The following is a 27,359-nucleotide window of genomic DNA, read 5'->3' on the forward strand; positions in this document are numbered from 1 at the left end:
TACTTTAATATAATTTATGTTAATATTTTAACATAATTTAATGTGATAATATTTTAATATTTTAACATATAATATGTAATATATCTTAATTAGTTTAATTTAATAAAATTTAATATACATTAATATTTTAATATTTTAAAACATAATATTAAACTAAAACAAGTAAAACACATTTAAAAAATTAAAAAAAAAACAAAAAAGTTCAAAAAATAAAAATAGAAAGATTAAGTGTTGAATTTCAAAATGAGAACTAAATTTGGAAATTGTTTAAAGAATTTAATATGAGATTTCAAAATTCAATTACTATATTAACTGGATTTTAAAAATTAGTGACTTTTTTAACTAAATTTCATTGATTTTCTTAATCGGATTTTAAAATTGGTGAATTCTTCATTCAGATTTTGAAATTATCGAATTTTGAAATTATTTAAGTTCTTTAATCAGATTTTGAAATTCGATAAATTTTTAGATAGATTTTAAAATTGGTAGGTTGTGAAATCTAACTACTTTTCATAACTGGATTTTGAAATTTAGTAACTTTCTAAACCAGATCTTGAAAATGCGATAATCTAAAATAATAAAAATAGATAAAAAGAAAAATAAAATTTAAAACCTTAATGAATAAACACTCTTATACCTAAAAGATGAGATGAAATAAGGAAGAAGAAGGTGAATAAAGAAAGTAAAAGGTTTTACTTTTGTGATGAAAACTCACCAAGTATCACCACATAGAGACGAGAGCGAAAGAAAAAGAAGGATGAAGCATTGAAAGTGATGACTTGAGGGTGCATGGTAGTAAGCTAACAATTGATGTGTTGATGTTTTTAACACGGGCCCACAACACTAGTTCAAGACAAAACCCCCAAGAAAGTTTGGAGTGAAATAAAGCTTTTTCATGCTTATTTTTGGTGTTTGGACATATAGCTTATGTACATACACCATATCAACAATGAGTCAAATTATAATGCAAGAGTAAAATGTGTGTTCTCCTTGGAGTGAGTGATGAATCCAAGGTTTATAGGTTGTTTGACCTAATCACTCAAAAGATCAACATTAGTATAGATGTTATATTTGAAGAAGGAAAAAGTTGGGATTGGGAGCATGACAAAACCAGTCAACACATTACTTTCAATTGGGGTAAAAATACAATACATGATAGTGACAACAAGGAGGAAACAAAACATAACAAATCAGAACTTTCAAGGCAACATATAGTAGAAAATCTGAATGAAGGTAATATTGAAATTAACATTGATAAAAATGAGTCTCATCTTCTACAGAATAATAATTCAATTCGAGGGAGGAATAAAAGATGTAGAAGAGAACCAATTTAGATTATTGATTATGAAAAGGATGTATGTTTACTAGATGAAGATGCAATGATGGATATAGAAGATGATCCAATGATATTTGAAAAAGTTTTAAAAAACAGAACTTTAGGGTTTATGAGATACAATGAATAAAGATACAAAGGCCATAAAAAAACATGTTAATTGTGAGCTTATATATGTAGATGTTTTAATATACACTAGAAATGATGAAAGCATGATGTTAGAATTTGATATTTCAAATCTAGGAAGAATGAAATATTTTCTTAGAGGAGAAATTTTGCAACATTCACATGGAATCTTTGTGTGTCAAAGGAAGTATATCTAAACCATACTGTCACAGTTCAATAAAAATGACTATAACGCAATGAAGAATTTTATTGTACCAAAATTAAAACTATCAAGAAATGATGAAGGAACAAGAGTGGTTGCCACTCTAATCAAATAAGTAGTTAAAAGTCTCTCTACTTAGCTATTATAATACAAGATCTAATGTATGAAGTAAGTATAATTAGTAGATTTATGATTAATCTTACGTAAAAATAATTCACCAGCGGCTAAAAGAATATTAAAATATTTAAAAGACACAACACAGTTTAGAATCAACTACCAGAAAAGAGAGTACTAAAATAGTTATGTAGAAATTGTAATTATACTAAGTGATAATTTGAGAGTTACGATTCTTGTAGGACTGTAGGAAGAAAAAATTTGGGTGCGAGAAGTAGCATCCATTGTTTTATTCTTTCTTTTATAATTTCCACGAAAAGCCCAATTTCTGGGCCCACTAACAAAAAAGGGTCTATGAAGATGTGTGGCAGAGGTCCTGTATAAATTAATCATCCGAGAGAAGCTGATCCACTTTGAAAGAGGTTAGGTCTGGGCAGAAGCACCAATCCGCTCCGAGGTAACGTCTCTCTACCCTCTCTTTCTTCCAGTTGTTCCATTAGCCTTTCTCAACTTTTGGTTCATGTCTCAATAGGATTTTCTCTCTTCGTCTTTCTCATCAAGTTCTGATGTAATAATTTACCGATTGGTTTGTTTTCTGCGACATAGGTTTTTGAAATTGATCGCATGTTTGAAATTTATGTATTTTTCCATAATTCATTTCAATTTCGGTTTTTCTTTCTGTTGAGAGAAGGTCTCTGCGTGTCCGATTTCATAATTACTCTCGAAATTTGATTTGTTTATATTGTAGAGCTAGAAGCAAAAACTATGCCTCGCCATGATGATAAATACAATACACGCCTTTACGTGGGACGCTTGTCCCATAATACCCGTTCCCGTGATCTGGAGCGTGCTTTCAGCAGATATGGAAGGTAATTTCCCTTTTTTTAACCGTCAGTTCTTATCTTTCGAAATATATAGAGAACCATAGATTTGATTATTTCTCTAAGGAACTCAATCCTTTTAGAAAGCAATGTAATTTACATGCACGTTTTGAAATTGTTGTTGTGGGTTCATGGCGATCCTTTATGTTACCGAAGATTTCAGACAAATAACTTCTATTGCAGTGTTGAGGCCGAAATCACCGTTTGGGACCTTCTTTTAGTACCGTGTTTACTTATAAAGATCTATTTACTCTTTTAATCTTTAACATGTTTTTCTTATTATTCCATGTCTGCTTACCTGTTTGTCTACGTGGATGATTGTCTTTGTTCTTTAGTATGTCATTTCTTGCTTATCATCGGCAGGATGTTTTCCCTTGTTTTATCCTTCCAATTCAATTTCTAAATTGTTTGACTTTTTCTAATATATGTTTGGAATTTTTTGATTCATCTTTGTTGTTTACATCGGAAAGGGAGTTGAGTTAATTATAGGTTGCCGTCGGCTGTCGACCTTGTTTTATGCTGAAACTTAGGGTGGTGATATGCATGCAGGTTTTATCTAAGCTTTTAGTTGAGCTTGGATTTATTGTTATTTGTCATGTTATGCGTGGGAACCGAATCCCCTAGGTGTCATGTTTTAACATGAATAATCTTGTTGAAGGTTTCTGTGGTTTTCTCTAAACCTGGAGGTCTGTGTTGGGAGGTTGGCCTTGGTGGAATTGATGGAAATTCCTGTCGAGTGTTGACTTTGGCGATTCTTTCTGTAATGTTATTGCGTGTTTTTTATGGAAATGGCAACAATCACAAACTGGTGTTTAGTCCGTCTTTGAGGGGCGTTGTATACAGTTCCAGTAGTTAAGTAATGATGGCCTTACTGTTTCTGGAAACCATTTCCGCAGAGTTCGAGGTGTGGATATGAAGAACGATTTCGCCTTTGTTGTAAGTTTTCATTCCATTCTTTGTCTTGTCTATTTTTTTGACTTCCGTTTGTCCTCAATGCCTTTGCTCTAAGGTGGCTTTTAGTGTCTGCTCAGAGGATTCGGTTGTAAATGATGGTAAGATTCTGTTACTTTAGTGGATTGTTACTGACAGATTTTGAACAGGAATTTAGTGATCCTCGAGATGCGGATGATGCCAGATTTAACTTGGATGGCCGTGACCTTGAAGGAAGTCGTATTATTGTTGAATTTGCTAAGGGGGTAGGAACTACTTTAATGTTTATGTATATAATATTTTTCTTAAGATTTGGTCTTCTCATTTGTAGTAGACTGTCTAAGGGATGCTTTTCGTAGTTTCTATAGTGTTTATCTATAGTGTCGTAGTTTCATTTGATCTCTTTATAATCAGGGTCCTCGTGGTTCGCGTGAATACTTGGGTCGGGGTCCACCTCCTGGATCTGGACGATGCTTTAACTGTGGCATTGATGGTCATTGGGCCCGAGATTGCAAAGCTGGGGATTGGAAAAACAAATGCTACCGATGCGGGGAAAGAGGTCATATAGAGAAGAACTGTAAGAACAGTCCCAAAAAGTTGAGGTTAGCCCTCGTTTTGTTTCCATACCTCTTCTACATCGTGTTGATATGTCCTTAACTTATTTATTTTTTTTAATGAGTTTTAAATATTTTATGTCAATTTGAGTTTTCTGTAGCAGCAGGCGTGGACGGAGTTTCTCACGATCACCAGTCAGGTCATATTCTCCTCGTCGTGGGAGAAGCAGGGATCGGAGCTACAGTCGTGACCGCAGCTACAGGTTGGGTTCTAGTAATTTCTAATCCTATTGTTCATTTTCTGATTGCAATTGTACTGCAATTTGAGTGTAATAATCTGTTGTTTCAATTGTCATTACCACTTCTTTTCTAATAAGCTTGTAAGCTGAGTTTTGGTGAACTATTTTTTTGGCCAGTCGATCGAGATCTCCTGTCAAAAGAGCAAGAAGCCCAGTCTCTGAAGATAGGTCACGGAGTCCTCGACCCTCCAAGATAAGGGATCATAGTGCATCACCTGACCGTAGTAGCCCACAGAAGAAAAGTGACATATCTCCCCGTTATGATGATAGGTTGGTCACACAGCGAGATGGGTCTGACTTCAGTGATGGTCCAAGAGGTAAAAGTAGAAGCCCTGCTAGCCCTGCAAGGAACAACAATGAGAGGGGGTATGATAGCCCCAAATCTAATGGTCGTAGCCGGAGCCCCAGCCGCAGCCCTAGGGATGACAGGAGCCCCATTGATGAAGATGATGACAACCATCGTCGCTCACGGTCACCACCTTAGATAGTGCTTTTTGATAAGAGGTCTGGATTGGCCCAGTTTATTATATCTGGATTATAAATTGCACTCCTGTTTAATTGTGATCAAGACATTTTATGTATGCATGCTATTATTCAGATTCTTGCAGTTCAACTAGCTTGTGTCATATGGTGGATGAATTAGTTTCAAGGGTTGGGATATTTTAAACCATTATAAATTATTGGTAGCAATTTAAATCATACATGTTTTGAAGCCCTTCAACACGAAAGATCTTAAGGTATGAAGGGACGCTTTTGAGTTTTTTTTTTTAAAAAGTCAATAAAATATGATTTAATTTTTTTATAATACATGATTTGAAGAATGTTTATATATATATATTTAAAAGTCAATAATATATTTTTTTGACATTTATCAATAGTTCCATTTATTAATTATGGTGAAATAATTTAATATGTAAAGATAGCTTTGAATTGATTTAAATAAAATGATTAACTAATTAATTTTTTTCTAATATATAATAAATTTTTAAATAAAAAATGAAACAAATAATTTTAGAAAAAGTCAACAATTAAGATTTTTAACTCGTTTTAATATGGTGAATTTCTTTTTTTTAGACCGATGGACTTGACTAAAATTACTTGAATCGGTACGTTTTGTCTTAAACATTTTTTAATCACGTTTCTAGGATAAAATATAAATTTCTTAATAAAGTGGGATAAATTAAAAGATAAAAAATAATGCAAGTATAATAAATAATACTATCATAACCAGATTTCGAAAATTAAGTGAGAAAACATGTTCACTAGTGTGTGTAAGTTAATATTGATTAATCATCTAAGGCAATTATCGTTGTCCTACACATGTAAATATACAAAAAAAATAGTATTGCACCACAAACCCATTACAAGCGATAAAAAGATATATAATTATGTCAAATTCACATGAGGCAAATTTGTTGCAGTAAATTGATGTTTCATAATCATGTCAACAATTTCTTTGTTCACGCATTAGATGTCATGATACGATGCAAAATGTGCTTTGTGGCAAACAAAATAGTTATCACATTGTAATGATTAATGCAAAATGTGCTATGGGAACACAAATTAGATGATCATGTGATGTTACTACTCTGGGGATCCTGGTGCATAGTTTCATTTGTATTGAAAAGAGTAATCCACATTGCATTGACCAGTGCAATAACTTTTCATACACCAATTCTCATGTCATCACTATTCATGCTCATTAGATTTTCTATTGCAGATTATCATTTTTCATTGTAGAAATGAGTGATTGATATTGCCTCGACTAATGTGATGATCACAATTGAGTGTTTGCTTATAGCATATCGATCATAGTAGAAATCCTCTTTCACTAAAGTTAACAAAATTATTGATAGAAGGACTAACTTACAGAATGGAAAATTTAAAAATTTAAATGTCTCTAAATTTCTTTTAAGGACTTACTTGATAATTCTCACTAGAAAGAATTAGTAATAAAGAAAAAGACTTTTTTTCAATTGATTCTAAACAATACATCCACTTTTATATATAGAAAACAAGAGATCTTTATAAACTTTTAACAATTTTTAGTAATTTAATATCTTATCAACAACTTTTAATAATGTATTTAATATTCAACTAACAACATTCTTCTTCAAACTGATGAATGTATATATATCATTCCAAGTTTGCATGTGAAATCATGAAATCGTCAGTGGAAAGATCTTTTACAAGTAAATCTATTATCTGAAGTCCAAATAGGATGTAGGAAGTAGCGATAAAGCGACTATCCAATTTTTTTTTTAATAAAGTGTCGTTTTATTTTTATGTATTTAATCTTATCATGCTAAGATTGTGAGTAATGTTAATAGCTAATTTATTATCACAATACAAGATCATAGATTCTTCACATGTTACTTTAAAATTAGAATAATTCTCATCTATAATAATTCACACACCCTTATGTCAGCTCAGAATTTAACTTCTGTATTAAACCTTACAACAACATTTTGATTATTACTTATCTAAGTCACCAAATTTCTACCCAAAAATATGTAATATCTTGAGATGGATTTCCTATTTAATAATCCCCTTCCTGGACTTATCTTCATTGAAAGATTTTGTTTACCACTTGTAAATTTCTTCCATTTAGATAATGCATGAACTGACTCACGATACTCACAACATAAACTATATTCGTTCTGGTATGAGGTAAGTAAATGAACTTCCTAACAAATCTTTAATATTGGCCTTATTCACATAATAAATGCCTATAGAAACCCCAGTGGTCTTGCAATCAATCATAATTGTTTGCTTGAGAAGATATTTTTTGAGAGATAAAGATTTCTTTATTTGAGTAAGCTACTTTTATCCCAAAGAAGTACTTCAACTTTCCTACATTCTTCATTTCAAATTAAGTAGCAAGTTTTTCTTCGAATTGACAAAGTGTTATAATGGTGCTCTTGAAATTGGTAATGTGATGGATTTGTCCAATGCAAAACCAAGATGCAATGGCTGTTACAAATTGCTTTTGCTGCCTATTTGTGACAGGTAATATGCTTTTTAATGTGTCACTCTGTTAGTAGAAGGGAAGATTTATGGTATGGATATTTTGAGAATGGAACAAGAAAAATATGCATAAAAGGTTAGATGAAGTGCAGCATTTGATTGGCGGGATGATAGAGTGTGGGACTGAATATTTAAATTTGTAAAAGTAATCTTAAATAATTTGATTGTTAACGTATTTCTTTCAGGTGAAGTTCAAACAGCCATACATAAATTTGTGGTAATGGTATGTACAGGTAATATGAACAATAAATTTTCTTAAACAAAATTGTGAGGTAAACCTACTGTACAAGAGGGAATTTGTTTGCTGTCATATTATAGTTCCAAGGCCGAGCTCATCCTCAATGTCATCGCCATCTTCAAATAGCTTCATAAACCGAGCCTGATCCTGCTCCCTCTTCCTCTTTTGCCAATACTTGTACACAACCAACGTTACCAGCATCAATATGGCTGAGCCCAGAATAGTTAGCAAAACGATAACTGCTACATGCATTTCTCTTTTACTGTGATCTTGATTCTTGGCCGGCGGTGCAGAGACAGAAACTACAAATGAACACATTTTTTCGCAAACATATATTAGCAAGTAATGTAGTAAAGATGCATTCATACGCGAGAAAAATAACTTGGAAAACAACATGAAAAGTTAATTAAAAAGTGCGAAGAACTGGAAGAAACTTGATTTGGGAAATCCCAATAAATCACAGACTCACAAGAACAAAATGAATGAACAATGATGAGAAAAGTATATCTCAGACATGAGATAATAATATCAACGGTAATCAAGACTTGTCCCATTAGGTAGAATCAGACCAAAGATTATATATAATACTTACCATATAAAATTGAAGTTTAAGACAATAAGTCCTACCTCGTGTTTATTAATACCACCAATTAATCCTTCGTCTAGTTGGTTAGGGTAAAAAGGTTAAGATAATTTATTTTTTTGTTTACATTCTTAGCCAAATAATCTTCTAAGCAGGTCATCAATGGTGACATAATTGAGATTACTAGCACTTTTTTAAAAATTACAAAATTGAACTGTAAGCACCATATTAGAGATTAGAAGAACCATTGACAGAAGTTGAATTTGTTTTCTTTTCATAACTTCATAATTGTTGCATTGGCATCATATAACTCACAACTATCATTACACAGTTGTCTGTGAAGTCTAATACCATGATAACTGTAAGGAGTTTTCCAAGAAAAAAGGTAGCAGGAAACTCACCACCAGTAATATTTAAGCAATCTAAGCAGAGAAAACTAGCATTGAATTCGTTTTCCTTGAAGTAGATATATCTTCCATCAGGGGCCGTAAAATCAGAAGGACACAATTCCCACTCGTCAAACACATCGTCATAAAGAATCTTGTCTTCTTCATAGAATCCACATCGTTTACACTTTTTACCAGAGAAATTAGTTAAAGGCTGGAACCACAAAGCAAAATCTCAGCAGTTGCAAATGCAAATTCATACCTAATGATTAAGTGAAATCTCATAAAGTAACGTTTGAAATTACAAAATGCAAAGTCACATGAATTTAATGATTAAGCAAACTAGTCTAACAGTTGTTTTTTGGTTAAACAAGATGAGCCGCCTGCCTAAATTAAAAATAACAGTACTTTGTACAAAGAAGCAAAGATTTCAAATAACTGATTTCTAGACCTTGTTGTTACACGAGCTACAAGATGACCAGTCTCATCATAACCCAATTAGTATCCAACCAGCTCAAATTAACAGAATAACTACCCAGCAGGTATTATTTTTGCAATTTTAACTGTACAAACAAAGAGCTATTGTTGATTTCATCTTAGTTCAGGAGTTGCCCTATGCAATTCTTTTGCCATCAAAATTCTGTACAAGTGAGATTCTTCTACAAACAAAACACACTTCCAATCAGGTCAGCCCCTCTTCTCACGTTGGCCATAAACCAAGCCAGGATCCCAATCCACCTTATAATGTCTCTGTCCTAACTTTTTTTCCGCATGTGTCAGTATTGGTTCTTGGATATTAGAATCAAATATTTTTATCTCTTGATCGGTTCAGTATTTACAACAGTATTCAGACAATCAATGTTACACTACCAAATGGAAACCATGACTGCACAGTTTGCAAGAACTTTGAATTATTCTTCCAGCTTATATCACACTAATGTTCTCTATTAACACGAATTTTCTTTCAATCTATTTCAGAGTCCAAGCTTTGTCATTTCTTCATGTGTACTGATTTTCATGAGTCAGTGAATTCTGCAGTATCTAAAATCCCAGTGGTCAATTGGCTTTGCAGATAAAGTTGAAGGGAATTGGTGATTGATATCAATCGAGCTCAAGTTCAAGCTGTACCCAATATATTTCCAATTTTATACCTAAGCCAAGACTGCATTATGACAGTTCTGCTGGGACACTTTTTACGAGGGAGAATGTTCTTACTAAGTAGTCTTTCTTCAACCTTTCATTTCAGTCAATAAGAATTCAGTATGTATGCCATTACGATTACACAAGCCAGAAGAGATTACCATAAACTCTTAATCATAAAAAAAGCTTCTAAGAGATATGGAATGCTACATTTTGACACATGGGGGACCCTTGTCCATTGTTTCTATTCTTGGATGCAAATACTTTTTACCTATATCGGATTATTTCAGTAGATCTATATGCATTACATAGGCTCAAAGCTGAGTCTCATACTTAGAATTTTGTTGTTCGGGGAACAAACTCAGCATGATGCATGAGTGAAACTGATAGGATATAATATGATAGGTTATAATGGATAATAGGTGTGCAGGAGAGAGAAAACAGTTTAGGAATTAATTGTTCAGTTTAGGAATTAATTGTTGTTAGGTAGTTAGAAGTGGGTTGCCATTATAAGAAGGCAAGGGGTCTGGTAGAGAGAAGAGTTTTTGATATCATATGTATAGGCAGGAACCTTGATCCTGTGGAGGGGGATTATGCTCCCAGTTACTAGTTGTACATGACATTGGTTGATGTGAATACATATTTTCATTCTTTTCTTACCATTTGGGTGCTATTATGTGAGTGTGTGCGCTGTGAGATAGTTAGGTTTCATACCCAGAAACCTAACAATTTGGTCCGACCTGTCGGATCTCCTTAGGAGAGGATTGCCAGATCAAGAAGTGATCAAGAAAGGGTGGAGGCATGGAAGAAAGAGACAATACCTTGGAGAGGAGGATCAGGGAACACAAAATGAGAGGGCAAAACTGAAAATGAGGATGGCAGAATGGAGAAGAAACATGCAAGAAATGAGAGAAATGCTACAAGAAATCAAGATTCACATAAAGGACTTAGAAAGAAGTGAGAAATCTGTCATGAAAGGACAGAAGAGGGTTTAGAAGAAGAGCCGGAGGAAGACAGGGGAGGAAGATAGGGGTGAACAGAATTAGAGGTAGCGGGTAGAATTGCCCAAGTTTGAGGGGCTGGACCTGTTGGAATGGATCTCTCAGGTTGAGAAGTTTTTTGACACCCAAAATGTCACAGAGAAGGAGAGGCTCAGGTTGGCTTACAACTACATAGAGGGAGGCACAATTTATTGGTTCAGGGCCTGGAAAAATAAAACCAAGAACCTTTCTTGGAAAGGGCTGAAAGAGGCATTGATAAGGGGGTTCAAAGAAAGAGATAGAGGCTCTGTTTTTGAGAAGTTAGCCCAAACTGCAGGAGTTACAAAAGATGATGCTGAGAAAGTTGCAGAAGTTTCTGCTACAAGGGTGGATAACGTGACAAAGGTTGGTAGGGAAAATACATCAGGTGAAGATAATGATGGGAAGGTTGTGACTCTTGTTTCTCCAAGTAAAGTTGCAAAAGTTGTTGTTTGTAGTGGAGATAGAGTGGTAGGTTCTGGTGGGAATGTCAAACAATAAAGAAAGGGGAAGAATTGTTGAGGCCTAGGGTTAAAACAGTGGTGTCAAAAAGCAACCTAGTGGAGTCTATTTACAAGGCAAGAGAGAACTTGCTGCAAGATATCAAGAAAGGAAAGAAACACTCAGGTGGAGGAGAAAATTCAAGCAATTGGGAGCAAAAAGAAGAGGATGCCATTGACAATAATGGAGCTAGGAAGGGTGAGGAGACACCAGTTTTTTCGTGGGTGAAAAGAGAAGAGTTGACCACTTATGAAGACACCCAAGATCAAACAACAGGGGCAGCCGATGCTTCTGCAGTTCAAAACACCAAAGGAGCAACAAAAGCACACCCAAACAGCAAAGAAAATGTAGTCCAGGGGTGCAAGACTTGGCATAAAAAATCCAAGAACCTTTCTTGGAAAAATCTGGCCACAATTCTACTAAAGATAGTTGAAGGGAATAGAAGAAGCATTCTATGGGAGAATTGGACAGCAGTAACACAGACGGGGAGTGTGGAAATTTGACATGAGAGTTTGCAAGTGGATGGAGCAGCTGCCAAAAGTGTTGTTGCTACAAGAGCTGATGAAGTCAGAGTTGAGATTTTGAGGACTTCACAAAATTGGGCTAAAAGAATCTAGGAAGAGTGGAAGTCATTGGAGGGCAGCATCCAGTGGGTTCCCTTCATATGGTAACACGATGATGAAGAGGAGCCATGAGATCAAGCTTTCCGGTTCTAACCTTGAGGACAAGGTTGTTTTGCAGCAGGGTGTAATGATAGGATATAATATGATAGGTTATAATGGGTAATAGGTGTGCAAGAGAGAGAAAACAGTTTAGGTATTAATTGTTGTTGGATAGTTAGAAGTGGGTTGCCTTTATAAGAAGGCAAGGGGAGTATGGTAGAGAGGAGAGTTTTTGATATCAATTGTATAGACAAGAACCTTGATCCTGTGGAGGGGGATTATGCTCCCAGTTACTGGTTGTACATGACATTGGTTGATGTGAATACATATTTTCATTCTTTTCTTACTATTTGAGTGCTATTGTGTGAGTGTGTGCTGTGAGACAGTTAGGTTTCATACCCAGAAACCTAACAGAAACTGATTTGTACAGATAATGGACAATATTTTCCGATTCATCAACTTCAAGTATCTGATGAAATAATTCACCAAAAATCTTACATTGAATCCCTCTTACAAAACCATAGAATTGAGAGGAAGCACCAGCATGTACTTATGTAGATAACTTTTTCATATTCCCCGTGTCAATTACATCATAAACCAGTCCCTAGTTCATAACCGCATTTTATAAGAAAAAGCTCCCCTTGACAGTTGCTACATGGTTAATTATAGTGATGCCAAAGTCTTTCAATCACTATGTTGCCAAACCTGAACCCTGAGCTAGAAAATGCCTTCTTTCTAGGTTACAAAGTGGGAACAAGGGGATATGTATCGCTAGATTTAAATAGCCGAAAAGTGTTCAAAATGCCGCAGTGTGATCTTCCACGAGACAATCTTTCCTTAAAAGGTTGACAGTGATAGCTTATCACTTCATACTTCTTGAGAACCACGTTGCTTCCCTCATGTCCTATATACTGATAATAGTGCACTAGTGTAATAGAATTTTCTCAGTTACCTAACTTTGCATAGGCTGAACCTCCACCAAGAAGATCCACACAAGCTAGACATCAGCTACATCACCTTGCTGAGTACATATTCAGCTTCTCAACTGATTCAGTAAATTCTTCTTCCTTATACTACCTTCTTTCTTGTCCTGTTTCTGATGCTAAGCTTTTCCCTCTCATTTCTTGTTTTTCACATCTGATTACCACACATGTTGCATTTTAAGTCTCTAATCCAATGCTAAGGCAAATGAATAAGAGTTTTGGAATCATTTGATGCTGGGTGAGCTCATAGCTATAGGGAGTAACGACACTTGGAAACTAGTTCATCTTGTCATTTGAAACCCATTAATAGAAAATTGAGATATAAAATAAAGCATTGAGGTGAAAGATCTATTAAGTGACTCATACCTTGACTTGTGGCCAAAGGTTGTCATAAGGTTGACGAGCTGGATTACTTTGATACATTCTTTGTGGTTGTGAAGTTTACAAATTTTTGCATGCATCCATCCAAAGTTTGATTTACATCAATTGAATGTTGTTAGAATCTTGTAGATATGTTAGAAGCCTACAGATATAGTAACTGTTGATATTAGGATCTATTTGATTGTGGTCTAAAGATACAGAGTTCATATTCGAAATCAAGAACCTAAGGAGAAGGGAACCTAATCTCCGCGCTTTCCTTGGACCCACTAATCATAGGTGTAAATTGTTTAGAAACCATGTATATTTTTTGGTTTTTGTTATTTTTTTATTGTGTTTCACAATTAGTTGGTGTCATTGTTCACTAAAAACTGTCTAGCGAGCTTTTTCTGGCTCACGATCACCACTGCTGGCATTGCCTTGCCATGCATTGTCTTTGCCAGCCACTCTCTAGTAGTAACTGCACCCTCTAACTAGTTTTTCTCTCCAGCAGCTGGCACACCTTCTGAGCCTGTTTGCTCGTTTGCAGCCACAGCTCCCTTGGAGTATTTTTCTCTAGTACTTGCTATTCTATCTGAGCATTTTTTTTCTCTTCAGCAACCACCATGCTTTTCAAGGATAATTTTGCTTTCTAATAGCCACCATGTCCTGTAAGCACTTTTTCTCTCATGCAGCTGGTGAGCTTTCCAAGAAAGTTTTGCTCTCTGACCACTGCCTCTTTGGCAATACTACTAGTACTCATTTCACAAGACTTCTAGTTGATGTGGATGATATCATCTTGCTGGAAATTTTTTGATAGAGTTCCAACACATCAAGTATGTCCCAAGGATTTGGGAGTCCTTAAGTTTTTTCTTGGTTTGAATGTTGCCAAAATATTTCATTTTGTGAGAGGAAGTAATGTTTGGACCCTGTTGCTGAATCTGGTAACTTAGGATCCAAACCAGTTCAAACTTGGCCGTTCCATTTAAGATCCGTCCAGATTGAATAAAGCCTTATGAAGACGTTCCATCGAATAGGCATCTCAGAGGGAGATTGCTTTATATCATTCTCACGAGAGACGACGATATTTTTATCATTCAGCAGCTGAAGCAGTTTATTTCTCATCCAACTTTGGTTCACTACCAAGCTGCTTGCAGGGTTCTCAAATATATGAAGGGATGCCCAGGTCGGCATTTATTCTTTCCTAGGTCTCTTACCATGCAATTGTTTGGTTTTCATAACCTGATTGGCCAGCTGGTTGTTTGGCTTCTCTACTTACTCTGTGATCTGAATGTCAATATACTTGCACCCTGCTTCTGTATTGCAACAACCAAAGTGTGCCAACACAGTCATATAATATGGATCCTGATAAAAGAGAAGGCCCTCTTGCCCATTTCTTAAGCTCAAGGAAATTTCTTCACTAAGCATCTCCCAAGCATTACATACCAAATTCAGACAGTTCAACATAAAAGAATAACTCCCAATCAGTTATTTCTATGTAATTTTCGCAGTACATTACAGCGACCTGCTATATATAGAATACATCCTAGTTCAAGGAATTGCATATTGCAACAATACCTTTCCATATAAAGATTCTAAAACCCTAATAATGAGAATTAAATTCATTTGATCACTCCTCTTTCCTGTGATCACCTTCTCATGACTTATAAAATAAAACTCAAATTAAAAATAGTGAAGGAAAAGCTCAAAAAGCAAAAGGGGACAAGGAGGAACCTGCCAAGACTCTTCACCCTTAAAAGTATAAGAAACGTTGGTTTTTTTTACATCAGGCAAGTTGGTTTTGTTGTCCCCTTTGCACCGAAAATAGACAGCTGGAGTGGCTTTTAGCCACTCGTGGGTTGTGAAGATTTCAATCGAGCTCAGAGTCACGTCCGCAGATACAACCAACCCTGTGCTACAAACAGTTAGTTTTATGTTTCATGAAACCTATAAACGAACAAATAAAGAGAAAATTGAAAATTAACCTGGGAAATCTGTGAAGAATAATATCGAAGAGAAAAGAAGGAGAAGCGAATAAGGAAGCGACATGAACATGGAGATGGAGATGAGAAGAGAGATCGATGAAGGAAGGTCGGAGAAGAATTCAGAATTCAGATACGAAGCTTAAACGACAGCGTTCAAGGTTGTACACGGATTGCAACTGCTTTATTCGTTACGGTCTGGTTGGCGGTGCGTTCCGAAGAATAATACTTGTATCATAGGTAGCGTACAACACAATAGAATGTTCCGCCACGTCATTACTTCTGAAACGGCATCGTTCTGTTAAGGTAAAGTTGATAAATTCGTAATGATCTTCAAAATAATTATTTAAACTAATCATATGAATGAGTTAATTCTGATTAACTGAAAGTTCAGCGCAAGTACTTTTTAAAAGAAAAAATGTATAAAAATAAATAAATAAATTTAAGTCATGTGCATTGAATTTTCTAGAGAATACCTTCATCTGTTTCCTGATTTTATAAAATAAAATGTTATAGTTATTATTCGTTTAAAAAAAATTATTGATTCTTAATCCACCAAAATCTAGAATAATTATTTTTAGATAAATGAATTGTGTAATTATATATATTAAAAAGATCTTTTAATCGTTCCCTCTAAAACATAAACATAAAATTCCCTTTTTTTTTAAACATTTGTGTAAGAAAAATAAATACATTTGTTTTAATAATTTAGTGGTGGAATTTTATTATTTTAGAGAAGTGGTTAATAATAGAAGGGTCTGAATTTGGATAGTCCATAAGAGAATATACAACAAATTATTTAAGGCACTGCAAGATTCATTCAGAACAAAAGAACCCTAAGGAGTTTAAATAAAGTAGCTCAAGGATCTTGAATGAATCAACCTTTGAAGAAGATGCTAATCACCATTATTATAAAATAAATCTCAATCAACTTCACAAATATTTAAATGAAAACAATGAATGTTTCAGCTGTACAAAAGATCACCCAAACATTATAATATTAGTACCTTAAGAAGGAAACACTTAATAAGGTACAATTCTTAATTTTTTTTTTCTAAGACACGATACCTTTGAATGCGATGGGAAAAACTATAATGAAAACTGAAATACACCTACTAGTTATATTCTTAATTTTAGAACATTATTAAGTGACATTTCACACATTTAGGCTATGTTCACTTGAATGAATTTGGGAGAAAGTGATTCAAGAGATTTGAAGGTAAATTTTTTTATTGTTTATTTGAGTAGATTTGGAGGTAAGTGAGAGCGAATTTGAAAGTAAATTTTTTTAATCTGTCACATCAATAAAATCCTACACAAATTCTTAAAAACTTTACTTCCAAATTCAATTTCACTTACCTCCAAATCTACTCAAATAAAGAACAAAAAAATTACCTTCAAATCCTTTTAAATCCCTTCAATCACTCTTCCCAAATCCATTTAAGTGAACAAAGTCTTAAGATTATTATTAACTTTAAAATCCTATTAAACTACATTTCAGACAATTTGAATTGACCAATATCAAATAATATAAATTGTAAACTTAAAATATCGTTTAACATAATTATCTTAAAAATAATTGTTTTAAAAAAAATTATACTTATTTATTTTTAAAGTTTAGAGACATAAATAAATTTTAATTTTAAAAAACAAATTTAAGGAGAAAATATATATACTTTATTATTGGTTTAAATACGCTTTTAGTTTCTATTTTCTGAGAGAATATCAAATTTGTTTCCTAAATTTTTTTTTCTCAATAGGTTCCAATCTTTTCAAAATTAATGTAATTTGATTATTTCCACTAATGTATCAATTACGTTACATATCACCATCACATTTCAATTTGTAATTTTTTAATTCTCTGACAAAAATGATAACAAAACCGTATTTTATCAAGTATAAATTAACTGTAAAACAAAAACTACTATAGTCTTTTATGAATTAGAATTAATAACTTCTGCATGCTCATTGGAAGTATTTGTGAACTCTGTCATTAATCATTAACGTATGATTTGTAATGTATATTTACACAATAAATCAATTTTTACGCACTGATTTAAATTACTTACAAAGTTATGTTATAAGTGAGTTATTTGCTTTAAATAAGCGATCTATCCAGATTTGAAAAGTTTAGATTTTGAAGATTTACACAAGAAGGAAGGATTGGAGTAAACATCTACTGAATTACCTTTAGGAATTGAAAATCATATATATATAATTGGATGAATTTGAAATGAAGGGTTGAAGTTAGAAATCAAGTTAAGAAGACTTTGGTTTGGAGCTGATAGGCCTTGGTGAAGAATGCTGGCCAACAGAGGTATGTGGCCATTATGCTGCTAAGAGTTGCTGCACCTATCAACATGTTCATCACCACTATCTGCAGTTGAATGGCTTCCAATGGTGAGGCACCTCCCATAATTAGACCAGTCATTGCCCCAGGAAGGGATATTAAACCTACTGTTTTCGTGTTGTCCACCACTGGTGAAAGAGCTAATATCACTGCTCTTTTCACTTGCTCCTGCGTTGCTTCTCGCGGTGTTGCACCAAGCGCCAATGCAGTCTCAACCTGCAAAACAAATTATCCTCAATAAACACTCATTCACTTCATCTAAAACAATTACAACTATTTTACTCACTAATTTAATTATAGTCACCTAACTTCACAGTGTAATCAATACATAAAGCTATATGGGAAACTCATAAATTGGCACCGATAAAGCAGCATTCATATATTTAATAGAGAAAAGTAATAGTTAAATCATGATGTTTCGAAGACGTCAGTTTGAAATATTAAAAAAACACAGAAAAAACATTATGCAAGTGTGTTTCATTTTAATAGAAAACAAATTACAATCATTTAGTCACAAAGAACTTTAGTAATACACGACTGCAAAATCAAGAACTTTAGTAATAAAATATCGACAATTGGAATTTGTGGTTGGTGTTAAAAGAGCTGGATATTTTGACTGACTTCAGTTTTTTTTTTTTTGTGCCGTGTGTGGATCTGTTCAACCTTATGCAGATTTCATCTTAGTGCAGCAGCAATAACTTGCAAGCTTGCAGCTGAATTATTCATTGTGTAATACATAATCAGAAGATGAATCGATAAGGAGGATTACAAGACATACCAAGTTCATTTGTGTTTTGATGTCCTCTCGGAGTCTTTTCATGGTAACACCAGTTACTGTCATGGCGTTTCCAACCATCATTCCAGCAATAGGTATTATATATCTGGGAGTGAAAGGGAACACGCTCAGCAACACAAGCACAAACATGGTCACCGCAGTTCCGGTGAGAATGGAAACCCCAGCCACATACTTTCCTCTAGGCACGTTTTTTGCACGTTGACCTGCAGTGTAGCCAGCAACTATTACCTGCAACAAAAAAGACAGACATTTTCTTTTGTGGGTAACTGCAACCTATACTAAAGACACAAATTTAAACCATCTTAGTTTTGTTTATCAAACTCCTAAAAAAGTTTTTTTTTTCTACCCTTTGGTTTTTCTGGATTTTGCAGACGGATTTCCTATTCAACAATGTCTAACAACCATTTGGGTTATCCCAATTATCTTACATTCGAGCCAAAACTTGTTGATACAAAATATATACATTTATTTGAGATAAACCCAATGAAAGTGACCGTTGAAATTTGTTACGTGAAATTAACCGAAAAGAACTGGATAATGGAGAAAGAACGAAGAGGGACTAACCATGAAAAGGTAAGCTAGAAGGATCCATCCAGCGTTGTCCTGGTTGAAGATGAACTGCAGCACAAAGCCAATGATAGAAAGTTGAATAAATGCCCTCAGAATGGCAACAACCATTTCCAGCTCGAGGCCAAGCTTCTGGTAGAAGGATAAGGCCACAGCGAGAAAGACCACCGCTGTAGCAGCCACCGGCTTCACCATGCCCTTGAGGAACTCCACCAGCCATGACCAATCCGTGCCCTGCTGTAATGTGTGGTTCTGAGAAGCTAGCATGGGTTTGAGGAAGAAGAAGGAATCCATGGTGATGGATATTTGATGACACATAGGGTATAGCTATGATAACATATATGTGAAGGCCAAAGCAGAAAAGACCTTCCCCAGAATGCGAGTCACCATGTGGAGTGAGAGTTCTTAGTTGCGTGACACAGCAGCAGATTCAGCACTATTTTGGCCTTATCTTAGTTTACTTAATTATTCAATTCTACTATTCTTTTCATAATTCACAGTTCTCAGCTACTATCCTTCTCTGCAATATTAATATTGCTTGCTGGGAAATTTTAATGATTTCTGTCAACTTTTACATGTAAAATCTGGTTATTATTCAGCTCAAAATTACCTGGAACAATATATATTTTATAATTTTGAAGCATGTAATAATTTGTCAACGATCCAACCATTTTCTAAATCTGCATTCAGCTGACAAATATATTTCAAAATAAAGTAAAATGGTAAAAAGTAATAAAAGTTAAAGGGAGTATTCAAGAGCATTTTTTAAAGTTGAAGAGTAAATTAAAGATTTAAATCTGAATATTCGTCCAAATTAATTTTATTACGGGTGTGTTTTGGTTTACTATGAAAATGCAAGAAAGGAAACTTTTTAGTAAACATATTTTACATGATATTAAATAAACTATCTTAATTTAAAAAAAGTGTTTTTTTTTTCTTTCAAAATCTTAATTTCAAATATTAGGAACTAAATTTTTTAAGGTGTTTTTTAGAAAAGTAACGGAACGTACGTACGACAAGTTGCTTTCGTGAGGTTTGTCCTTTGTTTTGAAGCGGTTTGGAATGTGCCGTGTTAGTGAAACTTTGACAAAATCTTATGCTTTGGCTCTTACTTTATCGATTAATTAAAATTAATGTTAAGTAAAAAATTATTATAAAGATCAATAAACTTAACAACATAGCAATAATATAAAAAGTTTTAAAAATTTTAGTGTTTTTATTTAAGATTTAAACTAAAACATTTTTTAAGATTTATTTTAAATTATTATTTACTCATAAATTATCATAATTAAATAAGAATATTAGTGTATTGTATAATTGTTTGAGGAGTTATAGATCGGTCAATTCTTATTAAGACGTACCAATAAATTATCATTCGAACAGTTAAAGAATATCAGTTAATAACAAAAACAATTAATTCTAATACTGAATAATGTAAAAGTAAAGTGTAATTCCTAACTATTGAACCGTAATTAAACTATTATTAATCAAAAATTCATTTTAAAATCTATAAATATAAATTTAATATAAAGAAATAAATGATCATAATTTACTAAACACCGAATTAACTTTACTATCAGAATACCTTTTTCATATATTCTCCAGACAAGAATGGACTAGTACCTTGTTCGTATATTCTCCAAAGGTTTAATGTCTCAATAGGTCCCTATTTTTGTTCAGAATTTGAAATAGGTCCCTCTATTTTTTGGTGTCTCAATTGGGTCCTTATTTTTGTTAATTTGATGCAAATAAATCCTTTCCGTCAATTTCATCAAACGACGTTAATGAATGTGTGACGTGGCCTGAGGACAGTATTGACACGTGTAAGGCCAGGTCACACATTCATTAACGCCGTTTGATGAAATTGACGGAAAGGATTTATTTGCATCAAATTAACAAAAATAAGGACCCAATTGAGACGCCAAAAAATAAAAAGACATATTTCAAATTCTGAACAAAAATAGAGACTTATTGAGACATTAAACCTTCTCCAAACGATGTTGGACGAAGGTTTATACTCTCCACTTTATCCCGAAACAAATATTTTATAATAATTGTTTTAATATTTCTTGTTGTTTAAATAGTACAGTGGAGCAGGTCATGCCTAATTTCATATTAAATCGTGGCTTTGAATTTGGGCGTCCATGATCTATCCACGTTCGTAGCTATGGGCGTGGTTTAGGTATTGTACGGCCACATGTGATGTCATCGTATTCTACTTTGCTTTCTTTAATCATACATAATAAAGGTATTGTATTGTGCCAATTACCAAACAATACGTGGCAGATTATTATTTTATTCTCTATTAACAATAAACTAACTCACAAGTTTTGCAATACGTCACTCTTGACATCAGTGTCAATTGTTAATTAGGTGATTAAAGGAGGCCAATTCTTATTTATTTAAATTATTTTAAAATAAATTATTACTATTTGGATTCTAATTTTTAGAATATAAACTTAACTAGAACAGCAAGAAATACTCTGTCCATGCCCTAGAGTAAAATATAAACTTAAAGTATTCCAACTTGTAATACTTTAAGAGCAAATGGATCCTAACAGGTAGTGTTATTAGTACTTGAAAAAAAATTTATAAAAATAAGTCTTTAAATTTATGGATTCACCTTCAATTAATTCTTAAATATATGCTAATATTATCAAATTTTTATGATTTTGTTGTTTCCATTCATAGTTATTGGTACTACATCATCTTAGTTGGAAAAAAAGAAAATGATACACGATACAGCTAACAAAAATTATAGAACTTAAATGAATGGAAATCTATGAAATGATAAGTTTTTGTTTTTTTTCAATAAATAATCTCAGTCATGTCGAATCTTGTTTGGATTATGGTAGATTATTTACTTCAAACATTTTTGTCAATACTAAATTGAAGAAAACTCTTTTGGTTTGTTTTTGGCATAAGTTTAACTTATGCGAAGTGAATTAATATAAGAAAAATGAACATATTGATCGTATCGTATCATACCATTAAACAATGTTGACTTATTTTGATTATGCGGAGATAAACTTTTGAGTCTCTACAATGTTTTTTAGTTCAATTGAACGAAATTTGCAAAATACATTGTTTCTTAACAAGTGATTCTCTTTACACCTCACTTATTTTATGTGCATCTCTAATTTTTATTTAATTTTCATCTCTGTCGTACTTTCAAAATTGACCATTCAAATGTCGATTGAATATCACCACATTTTGAATTTTGACTTTTATTCAGTTGCTGATTAAAAAAATGTGATAGAAACAAACAAGGACAAATCAACTTGCTAAGAAGATCATCAATTTAGTAAGTTTACTTCTAACATTTGATCTCACAGTGTTCTTGGAGCAGAACGACAAACGAAAAAGTAAATGAGGGATCTCATAGAGTGAATTTTTCATTCTTTATGTGGACATGCACATCATTTTCATTTGGATTTACAAACTCAAAATAAGTGGTGGGCAAGAAGACCAAAAGAAAAAAAATTAAAAGGATAAGGAGTAAAGAAACACGAAAGTGCAAGCCATTTAATCAATTTTCCATTTCTAAGTGAAGAAGCAGTTTGTTTAGATGTCATGACATAATTAACCTATTTCTAATTGAAAACGGCACTGACAAAAAAATGCATCGAAATAATAATCTTTCTCAGAAATAGTGTAATAATATTTGTCAGCAATATGGTGTAATAGTGCACCTGGTAATAACAACAGCAATGCCAGCTTCAGCTACATGAACCAGAGCTTTTACTTTTATCGTTATGAGATATGTGTTAGGATAGCTTTGTTTTACTGTTTCTACGAGTTTGTTTTATTTTGTTTGATATATCTTATAAAAAGAATCTACTTCAATACTTGATACTGTGAGAATCTAACTTAAAATTATAATCATATTGCTACCTAAGTATTACTATTTTGAATAGTTTCTTTTTAATACATGTTTTCTTTTTTAGCATATATTTTTATAAAGAAATATTTTTCTTGCATTGACCTAATGTACTATTCAAAATTCATTTTAAAGATTGTTACACTCATTTTCTCTTAATTTTTTCACATTATAACCATAAGTGGTGTTTTATACTTAACTGAAGCTTCCATGTGAAACAAACTATATATCAATGAGAATACAGAAAGATAACAATGGTTTGATAGATAAAGAGATTTCATATCAAATATCCTAGATAACTTAATTAGAAATAAGGTTAAATTAGTAATTGTAATCATATCATAATAAATTAGTGTAGGGTTAAATTTAGTTTAAAATTTATTTTTTAACATGATATTAAAGTTATTTTAGAATGTATTTTAATGAAATTTGTTTTTTTGTTAGGTTTATTCTTCTGTTTGTTATTGGATCCCTTATATATGTTTAATCTCATGCTTGAAGGACTTTTCTTCCTGCATTCCCTTTATTCTTCTTGCACCTTTATTAGATTTTTAATCTCAATTATACCCGTCTATTAAATAATATTAAAATTTTTAATTGATTAATCTCCATCATTCTTTCTTTTTCTTCTTCCATAAGCACAACACGACGTCTCTACCATTTCAAAATCTCCATTTTTCCTTTTTTTTTCTTCCATGATTGTGACACATAAAGTGTATTTTTCTTCTTCTCTAACTGGATTAAATATATTTTTTTTCCTAATGAAAATTGAAATTAATCAAGTTTTTGAATTACTTTAGTTCCTTATCTTTGCTTCAGACCATTTTAGTTCCTTATTTTTAGAAATACATAAATTTATTTCTTATAATCAAATTGATAAGTTTATTTAAGATTTCAAAAAACATGTTTTTTAACTGATATTAAAATAATATCATATATAAACAAATTTCGAGTCTTAAGATTTATTTTTAAGTCAGCGTTCGCCCATGAATAGGCAAAAAAAATCATATTTGAATGCATATTTCTGAACCCTCAGTTTTTAAAATAAATAATGCAAAATGGTCCAAATATTTTTATTAAAAATATGTTATTTTTTGTTGAGAGAGAAACAAAGTTGAATTTTAGGTGACAATAAAATAAAATTATTTTATATAATATAAGGTGCACTAACCAATAAATCTTGGTGGGTATTTCACGAAAATCAGTAACATTGTGTGTCTGTTTGTGTCATGAGATGATTTAAACGGGTCACACAGGTTAAGATGATTGCATACGAAATTAATAGATTTCAAAAATAAAATAATATATTCTTTATAAAATAAATAGAAAGTCTACAATATGTGCAAATAAACATTTTCTCACCATCAAAACTTAGAACCTGTTATACATAAAAATCAATTAATTGTTTCTAATACAAATTTTTTTCCGATCAATCACAATCCGCCTTTTAAAATAAAACAGAAACTACACATTTTTTATTTTATTCCTCGTAAATGAAAGTATTAAATTTCATTTTAATTAATAATAATTTTATATATCGATGTGAAATTTTTATTACATTATTATTATTTTTAAGTCGACAATTTTGTTTACATGTAGTGTGATAATAATATAATGTTGTTTTTAAACTCTGCATTGCATGACTCATTTTGTAGAACAGGAATGTTTTTCTGCTTTGAAGAGAATCATAAAATTTTTACTAGGAAAGATTTCTGAAGCGGTGATCGTTGCAGCAGCAGTACTTGTCTGCAACACACAAAGATGACAACTTGCTGCGGCCAAAGGACAGAGAACAAGCCAATAACACCTGCCACTGTCAAGCAGAATCACACATGGAGGTGGGTTTCTCAATTCTCTCTCTCACGGACCTTCTTTCAAATGGGTTATCTCACTGCCAAGAAAAATAATAAAATGGAATTCACATTGTTTCGAGTGATCAGTGGCATGAAAACGGAAGAACACGATGGTTGGAATGCTCTCGAGTGCCTCAGAGGGAGATTACTAGCAGAGAGACAGGCTTCAAAGGTTGCCAAAGAACAAGCAGAATCATTGTGCAACAAGGTCATTTTCATACATAGTTTCTTGTTTCCTTCAGATAATTTAGATCAGGGAAACAAAATGACATAACTTTCTGGTTTCTGCTTGATAAACTTTATTCTGTGATTTTATTTTTGTCTCCCTAAAAATAAAAATCTTGGATTTTAGCAGTTTAATGAGCTGGAAAAGAAGCTTAAAGAAGAGATTAAACTAAGAGACAAAGCAGAAAGAAAGCTTAAGCTTTTAAAGAAGAAGCTTGAATGTTTCAATGTGTCCACCGCCTCATTGCAAAAATGTCATTCGGGTGAGAAATGTGAACTCTTCTACGGATCATCTTTATGTAGTGAAGCTTTGTTAGAAAATGAAGTCCGCAACCACAATGTTGCACTAGAACATGCACTCGTTCATACCCACAATAGTTCATTCACCACCAAAGATGGTGATTCTCTGTTAACTGATACTTCTAGTTGTAATTCAGACCTCGGTAACTTTCTCCCTCAAATTCCAGGCAAGACGCCAAATCAGAGTTCAGATAATTTGAAGAATGGCGAAAATAGGTGTTCCATTTGAAATTGAAGTCACATTGCACTTGATGAAATTTTGGATGTTTTAGTTGAATTTGTTGGCTGATTTCGGTTGTTTCTACGTTAGGCTTTCACTATGAAGCTCAAAATCATTGGGGAAAGGTTATAATCCTCAGGGTAGCTATGGCTATTATGGCTCAAATCCAAGCCCTGCTCAAGCTTCTCACCTGAAATGATTAGTCAGAATCCAAATCCTAGATTATAGTAGCAGGTATTACATTAGAAAATGTGGAGACATTATATTAGACGAGTAGTTTTTGTCCTTCGATTTAATTTGCTTGTGTTGACTAATTACCAATTTTCAACTTAAGATGTGTTTCGGCCTTTCTGGGTTTCTAGTTTGAGCTCAAAACCACCATGGCACTGCCATTAGTTGCTGTGACTTTTCCAGCAACTTTGACATAAAACCAATCAATTAAGAGTGTTTGAAGTCATAAATGCATAAAGAACAAGTCCAACGATAAAAATTGGCCCACATTATAACTGCATATTGAGATATTAACAAAAAGTGTGAAATTTGTAATAGTGAATGGTGTGATAACTTGATTGGTGTGAGGCAGTAGCTTCCATTTACATTATAAAACTTGAACTTGCGAGCTTCGGCATACTGCTCAGATGGCAAAAAATCAGAATCATTGGCAGGCAAACTTGTCTACATCATGGATACATCTCACTCAATGTTCAAGATTATTCAAATTGATTAAATTCAAAACTTTAGTTTCCCGTGATTGTTTACTTTGCTGGATTTTTTTAAATGATATTGTATTTGTGAAAAACTTTCATTTCCTTTCTTCAAAGTTACTCTAAATGACACTCACCTGTCTAATTTCGAAGTTTTTTTTTTGTTAATTAAGTTTTAAGTATGGATAAGTTTGATTATTTTAAATTGAATCTTTATTAAATCTTTTTAGTCCATTGAGTACTCAATTTTTATGTTTTTTAATTAAATTTGTATAATTAATTTTTCTATTAACGGAGCCGTGTAACTATTATTTTGTTTATGTGCAATACAATAAAAATTACGTACGTGATTAAATTTTTTATATTGAATATATAGATATAATATTGTATTAATAATGAAAAAATATGGACTAAATTCAAAATATAAATAATAATAACAAACGATAAAAAGATAAAAATAAAATATGTATTTAATGTATGAAATAATGTGAAATAACCGAATAATTTTTATTGTTCTCACGAAGTTATTGTGTTTTTTTTATAATTTCATATAAAAAACAAATAAAAGTTATCTATTATGTTTTCAACAAAACAAATAAAAGTTATTCAGATGTTATTATTTGTAATACCACGCATATATGCATTATTTATTTAACAGTAAAAATTAAACAATAGATTTAATTAAAAATATAAAAATTTGAAGTATTTATTAAGGTGAATTTTTAATAAAATTTAAATAAAAATATTTAAATTTATTATGAATTTAAATCAAACTTTATATTTTATATATTTTTAATAAAATGTCATTCACACTATTTTTTTCCATTTTATGATTAAATTCTTAGTAAAATCAAGATAACAATACAAGATCAAAATGTGTAGACAGTAAAACATAAAACCCCTACTTAGATACATACAAGATCAAAATGTGCTCAACGTCTAATTTCTATTTAGCAACAGAAAAACTAAAAGATAGAAACTTATCAATATCAAACTAACGCCAAAACAAAATAAAACTAATCATTAAAAGGGATAGAAAGGGATTAGGGCCCTATGGAATCTACTAGATACAACAAATTAATAAATAAGAAAAGGAAAAAAAAAAGAGGGATATAGAAAGGGACTAGAAGAGCCATGGAATGTACTA

At 32.5% G+C, this 27,359-nt stretch overlaps 4 protein-coding genes across 11 annotated transcripts; 2 read left to right on the forward strand and 2 right to left on the reverse strand.

Moving 5' to 3' along the window:
- Positions 1-2,141: 2,141 nt before the first annotated feature.
- On the forward strand, positions 2,142-5,065 carry LOC124831974 (serine/arginine-rich splicing factor RS2Z32-like). 4 transcript variants are annotated; one of them, XM_088091792.1, is made up of 7 exons: positions 2,142-2,232; positions 2,524-2,644; positions 3,553-3,592; positions 3,757-3,852; positions 4,001-4,188; positions 4,302-4,403; positions 4,557-5,065. In XM_088091792.1, the coding sequence occupies exons 2-7, from the start codon at positions 2,541-2,543 to the stop codon at positions 4,921-4,923; spliced, it is 897 nt and encodes a 298-aa protein (XP_087947918.1). In that variant the 5' UTR covers positions 2,142-2,232; positions 2,524-2,540; the 3' UTR covers positions 4,924-5,065. The 4 variants fall into 4 exon arrangements, with proteins under 4 accessions (XP_087947918.1, XP_087947919.1, XP_087947920.1 ...); XM_088091793.1 differs by having other exon boundaries at positions 4,305-4,403; XM_088091794.1 differs by having other exon boundaries at positions 4,308-4,403.
- A 2,531-nt stretch (positions 5,066-7,596) lies between these two features.
- LOC124831921 (uncharacterized) lies at positions 7,597-15,530 on the reverse strand. The gene is made up of 4 exons (XM_047306026.2): positions 15,321-15,530; positions 15,070-15,245; positions 8,689-8,887; positions 7,597-8,006 (listed from the first exon to the last, which is right to left on the reverse strand). Exons 1-4 carry the CDS (start codon positions 15,388-15,390, stop codon positions 7,774-7,776), a joined length of 678 nt encoding a protein of 225 aa, XP_047161982.1. The 5' UTR covers positions 15,391-15,530; the 3' UTR covers positions 7,597-7,773.
- Positions 15,531-17,501: 1,971 nt separating this feature from the next.
- On the reverse strand, positions 17,502-19,461 carry ALS3 (aluminum sensitive 3). The gene is made up of 3 exons (XM_047306013.2): positions 19,028-19,461; positions 18,446-18,691; positions 17,502-17,883 (listed from the first exon to the last, which is right to left on the reverse strand). The coding sequence occupies exons 1-3, from the start codon at positions 19,346-19,348 to the stop codon at positions 17,572-17,574; spliced, it is 879 nt and encodes a 292-aa protein (XP_047161969.1). The 5' UTR covers positions 19,349-19,461; the 3' UTR covers positions 17,502-17,571.
- Positions 19,462-24,573: 5,112 nt separating this feature from the next.
- On the forward strand, positions 24,574-25,856 carry LOC124831813 (uncharacterized). 5 transcript variants are annotated; one of them, XM_088091949.1, is made up of 5 exons: positions 24,574-24,748; positions 24,851-24,971; positions 25,119-25,251; positions 25,426-25,504; positions 25,599-25,856. In XM_088091949.1, exons 1-5 carry the CDS (start codon positions 24,672-24,674, stop codon positions 25,609-25,611), a joined length of 423 nt encoding a protein of 140 aa, XP_087948075.1. In that variant the 5' UTR covers positions 24,574-24,671; the 3' UTR covers positions 25,612-25,856. The 5 variants fall into 5 exon arrangements, with proteins under 5 accessions (XP_087948075.1, XP_087948077.1, XP_047161866.1 ...); XM_088091951.1 differs by having other exon boundaries at positions 25,456-25,504; XM_047305910.2 differs by having other exon boundaries at positions 25,119-25,504.
- Positions 25,857-27,359: the final 1,503 nt, after the last annotated feature.

This window comes from Vigna umbellata, chromosome 5 (genome assembly GCF_029865625.1).
Source record: "Vigna umbellata cultivar VRB3 chromosome 5, Vumbellata_1.0, whole genome shotgun sequence".
Lineage (NCBI taxonomy): Eukaryota > Viridiplantae > Streptophyta > Magnoliopsida > Fabales > Fabaceae > Vigna > Vigna umbellata.

Excerpts from the sequence above, each read along its gene's own strand:
- LOC124831974 (XM_088091792.1), top strand. The coding sequence starts at position 2,541 with ATGCCTCGCCATGATGATAAATACAATACACGCCTTTACGTGGGACGC. Across the intron at positions 3,853-4,000 it reads TTGTTGAATTTGCTAAGGGG|GGTCCTCGTGGTTCGCGTGA; the intron begins GTAGGAACTACT and ends CTTTATAATCAG. Across the intron at positions 4,404-4,556 it reads AGTCGTGACCGCAGCTACAG|TCGATCGAGATCTCCTGTCA; the intron begins GTTGGGTTCTAG and ends TTTTTTGGCCAG.
- LOC124831921 (XM_047306026.2), bottom strand. The coding sequence starts at position 15,390 with ATGTTCATGTCGCTTCCTTATTCGCTTCTCCTTCTTTTCTCTTCGATA. Across the intron at positions 8,888-15,069 it reads AGGGTGAAGAGTCTTGGCAG|CCTTTAACTAATTTCTCTGG; the intron begins GTTCCTCCTTGT and ends TTGTGGTTCCAG. Across the intron at positions 8,007-8,688 it reads TTGCTTAAATATTACTGGTG|TTTCTGTCTCTGCACCGCCG; the intron begins GTGAGTTTCCTG and ends GTTCATTTGTAG.
- ALS3 (XM_047306013.2), bottom strand. The coding sequence starts at position 19,348 with ATGTGTCATCAAATATCCATCACCATGGATTCCTTCTTCTTCCTCAAA. Across the intron at positions 18,692-19,027 it reads TTCTAGCTTACCTTTTCATG|GTAATAGTTGCTGGCTACAC; the intron begins GTTAGTCCCTCT and ends TTTTTGTTGCAG. Across the intron at positions 17,884-18,445 it reads TCAAAACACAAATGAACTTG|GTTGAGACTGCATTGGCGCT; the intron begins GTATGTCTTGTA and ends TTTGTTTTGCAG.
- LOC124831813 (XM_088091948.1), top strand. The coding sequence starts at position 24,672 with ATGACAACTTGCTGCGGCCAAAGGACAGAGAACAAGCCAATAACACCT. Across the intron at positions 24,749-24,850 it reads AAGCAGAATCACACATGGAG|TGGCATGAAAACGGAAGAAC; the intron begins GTGGGTTTCTCA and ends TCGAGTGATCAG. Across the intron at positions 24,972-25,118 it reads CAGAATCATTGTGCAACAAG|TTTAATGAGCTGGAAAAGAA; the intron begins GTCATTTTCATA and ends GGATTTTAGCAG.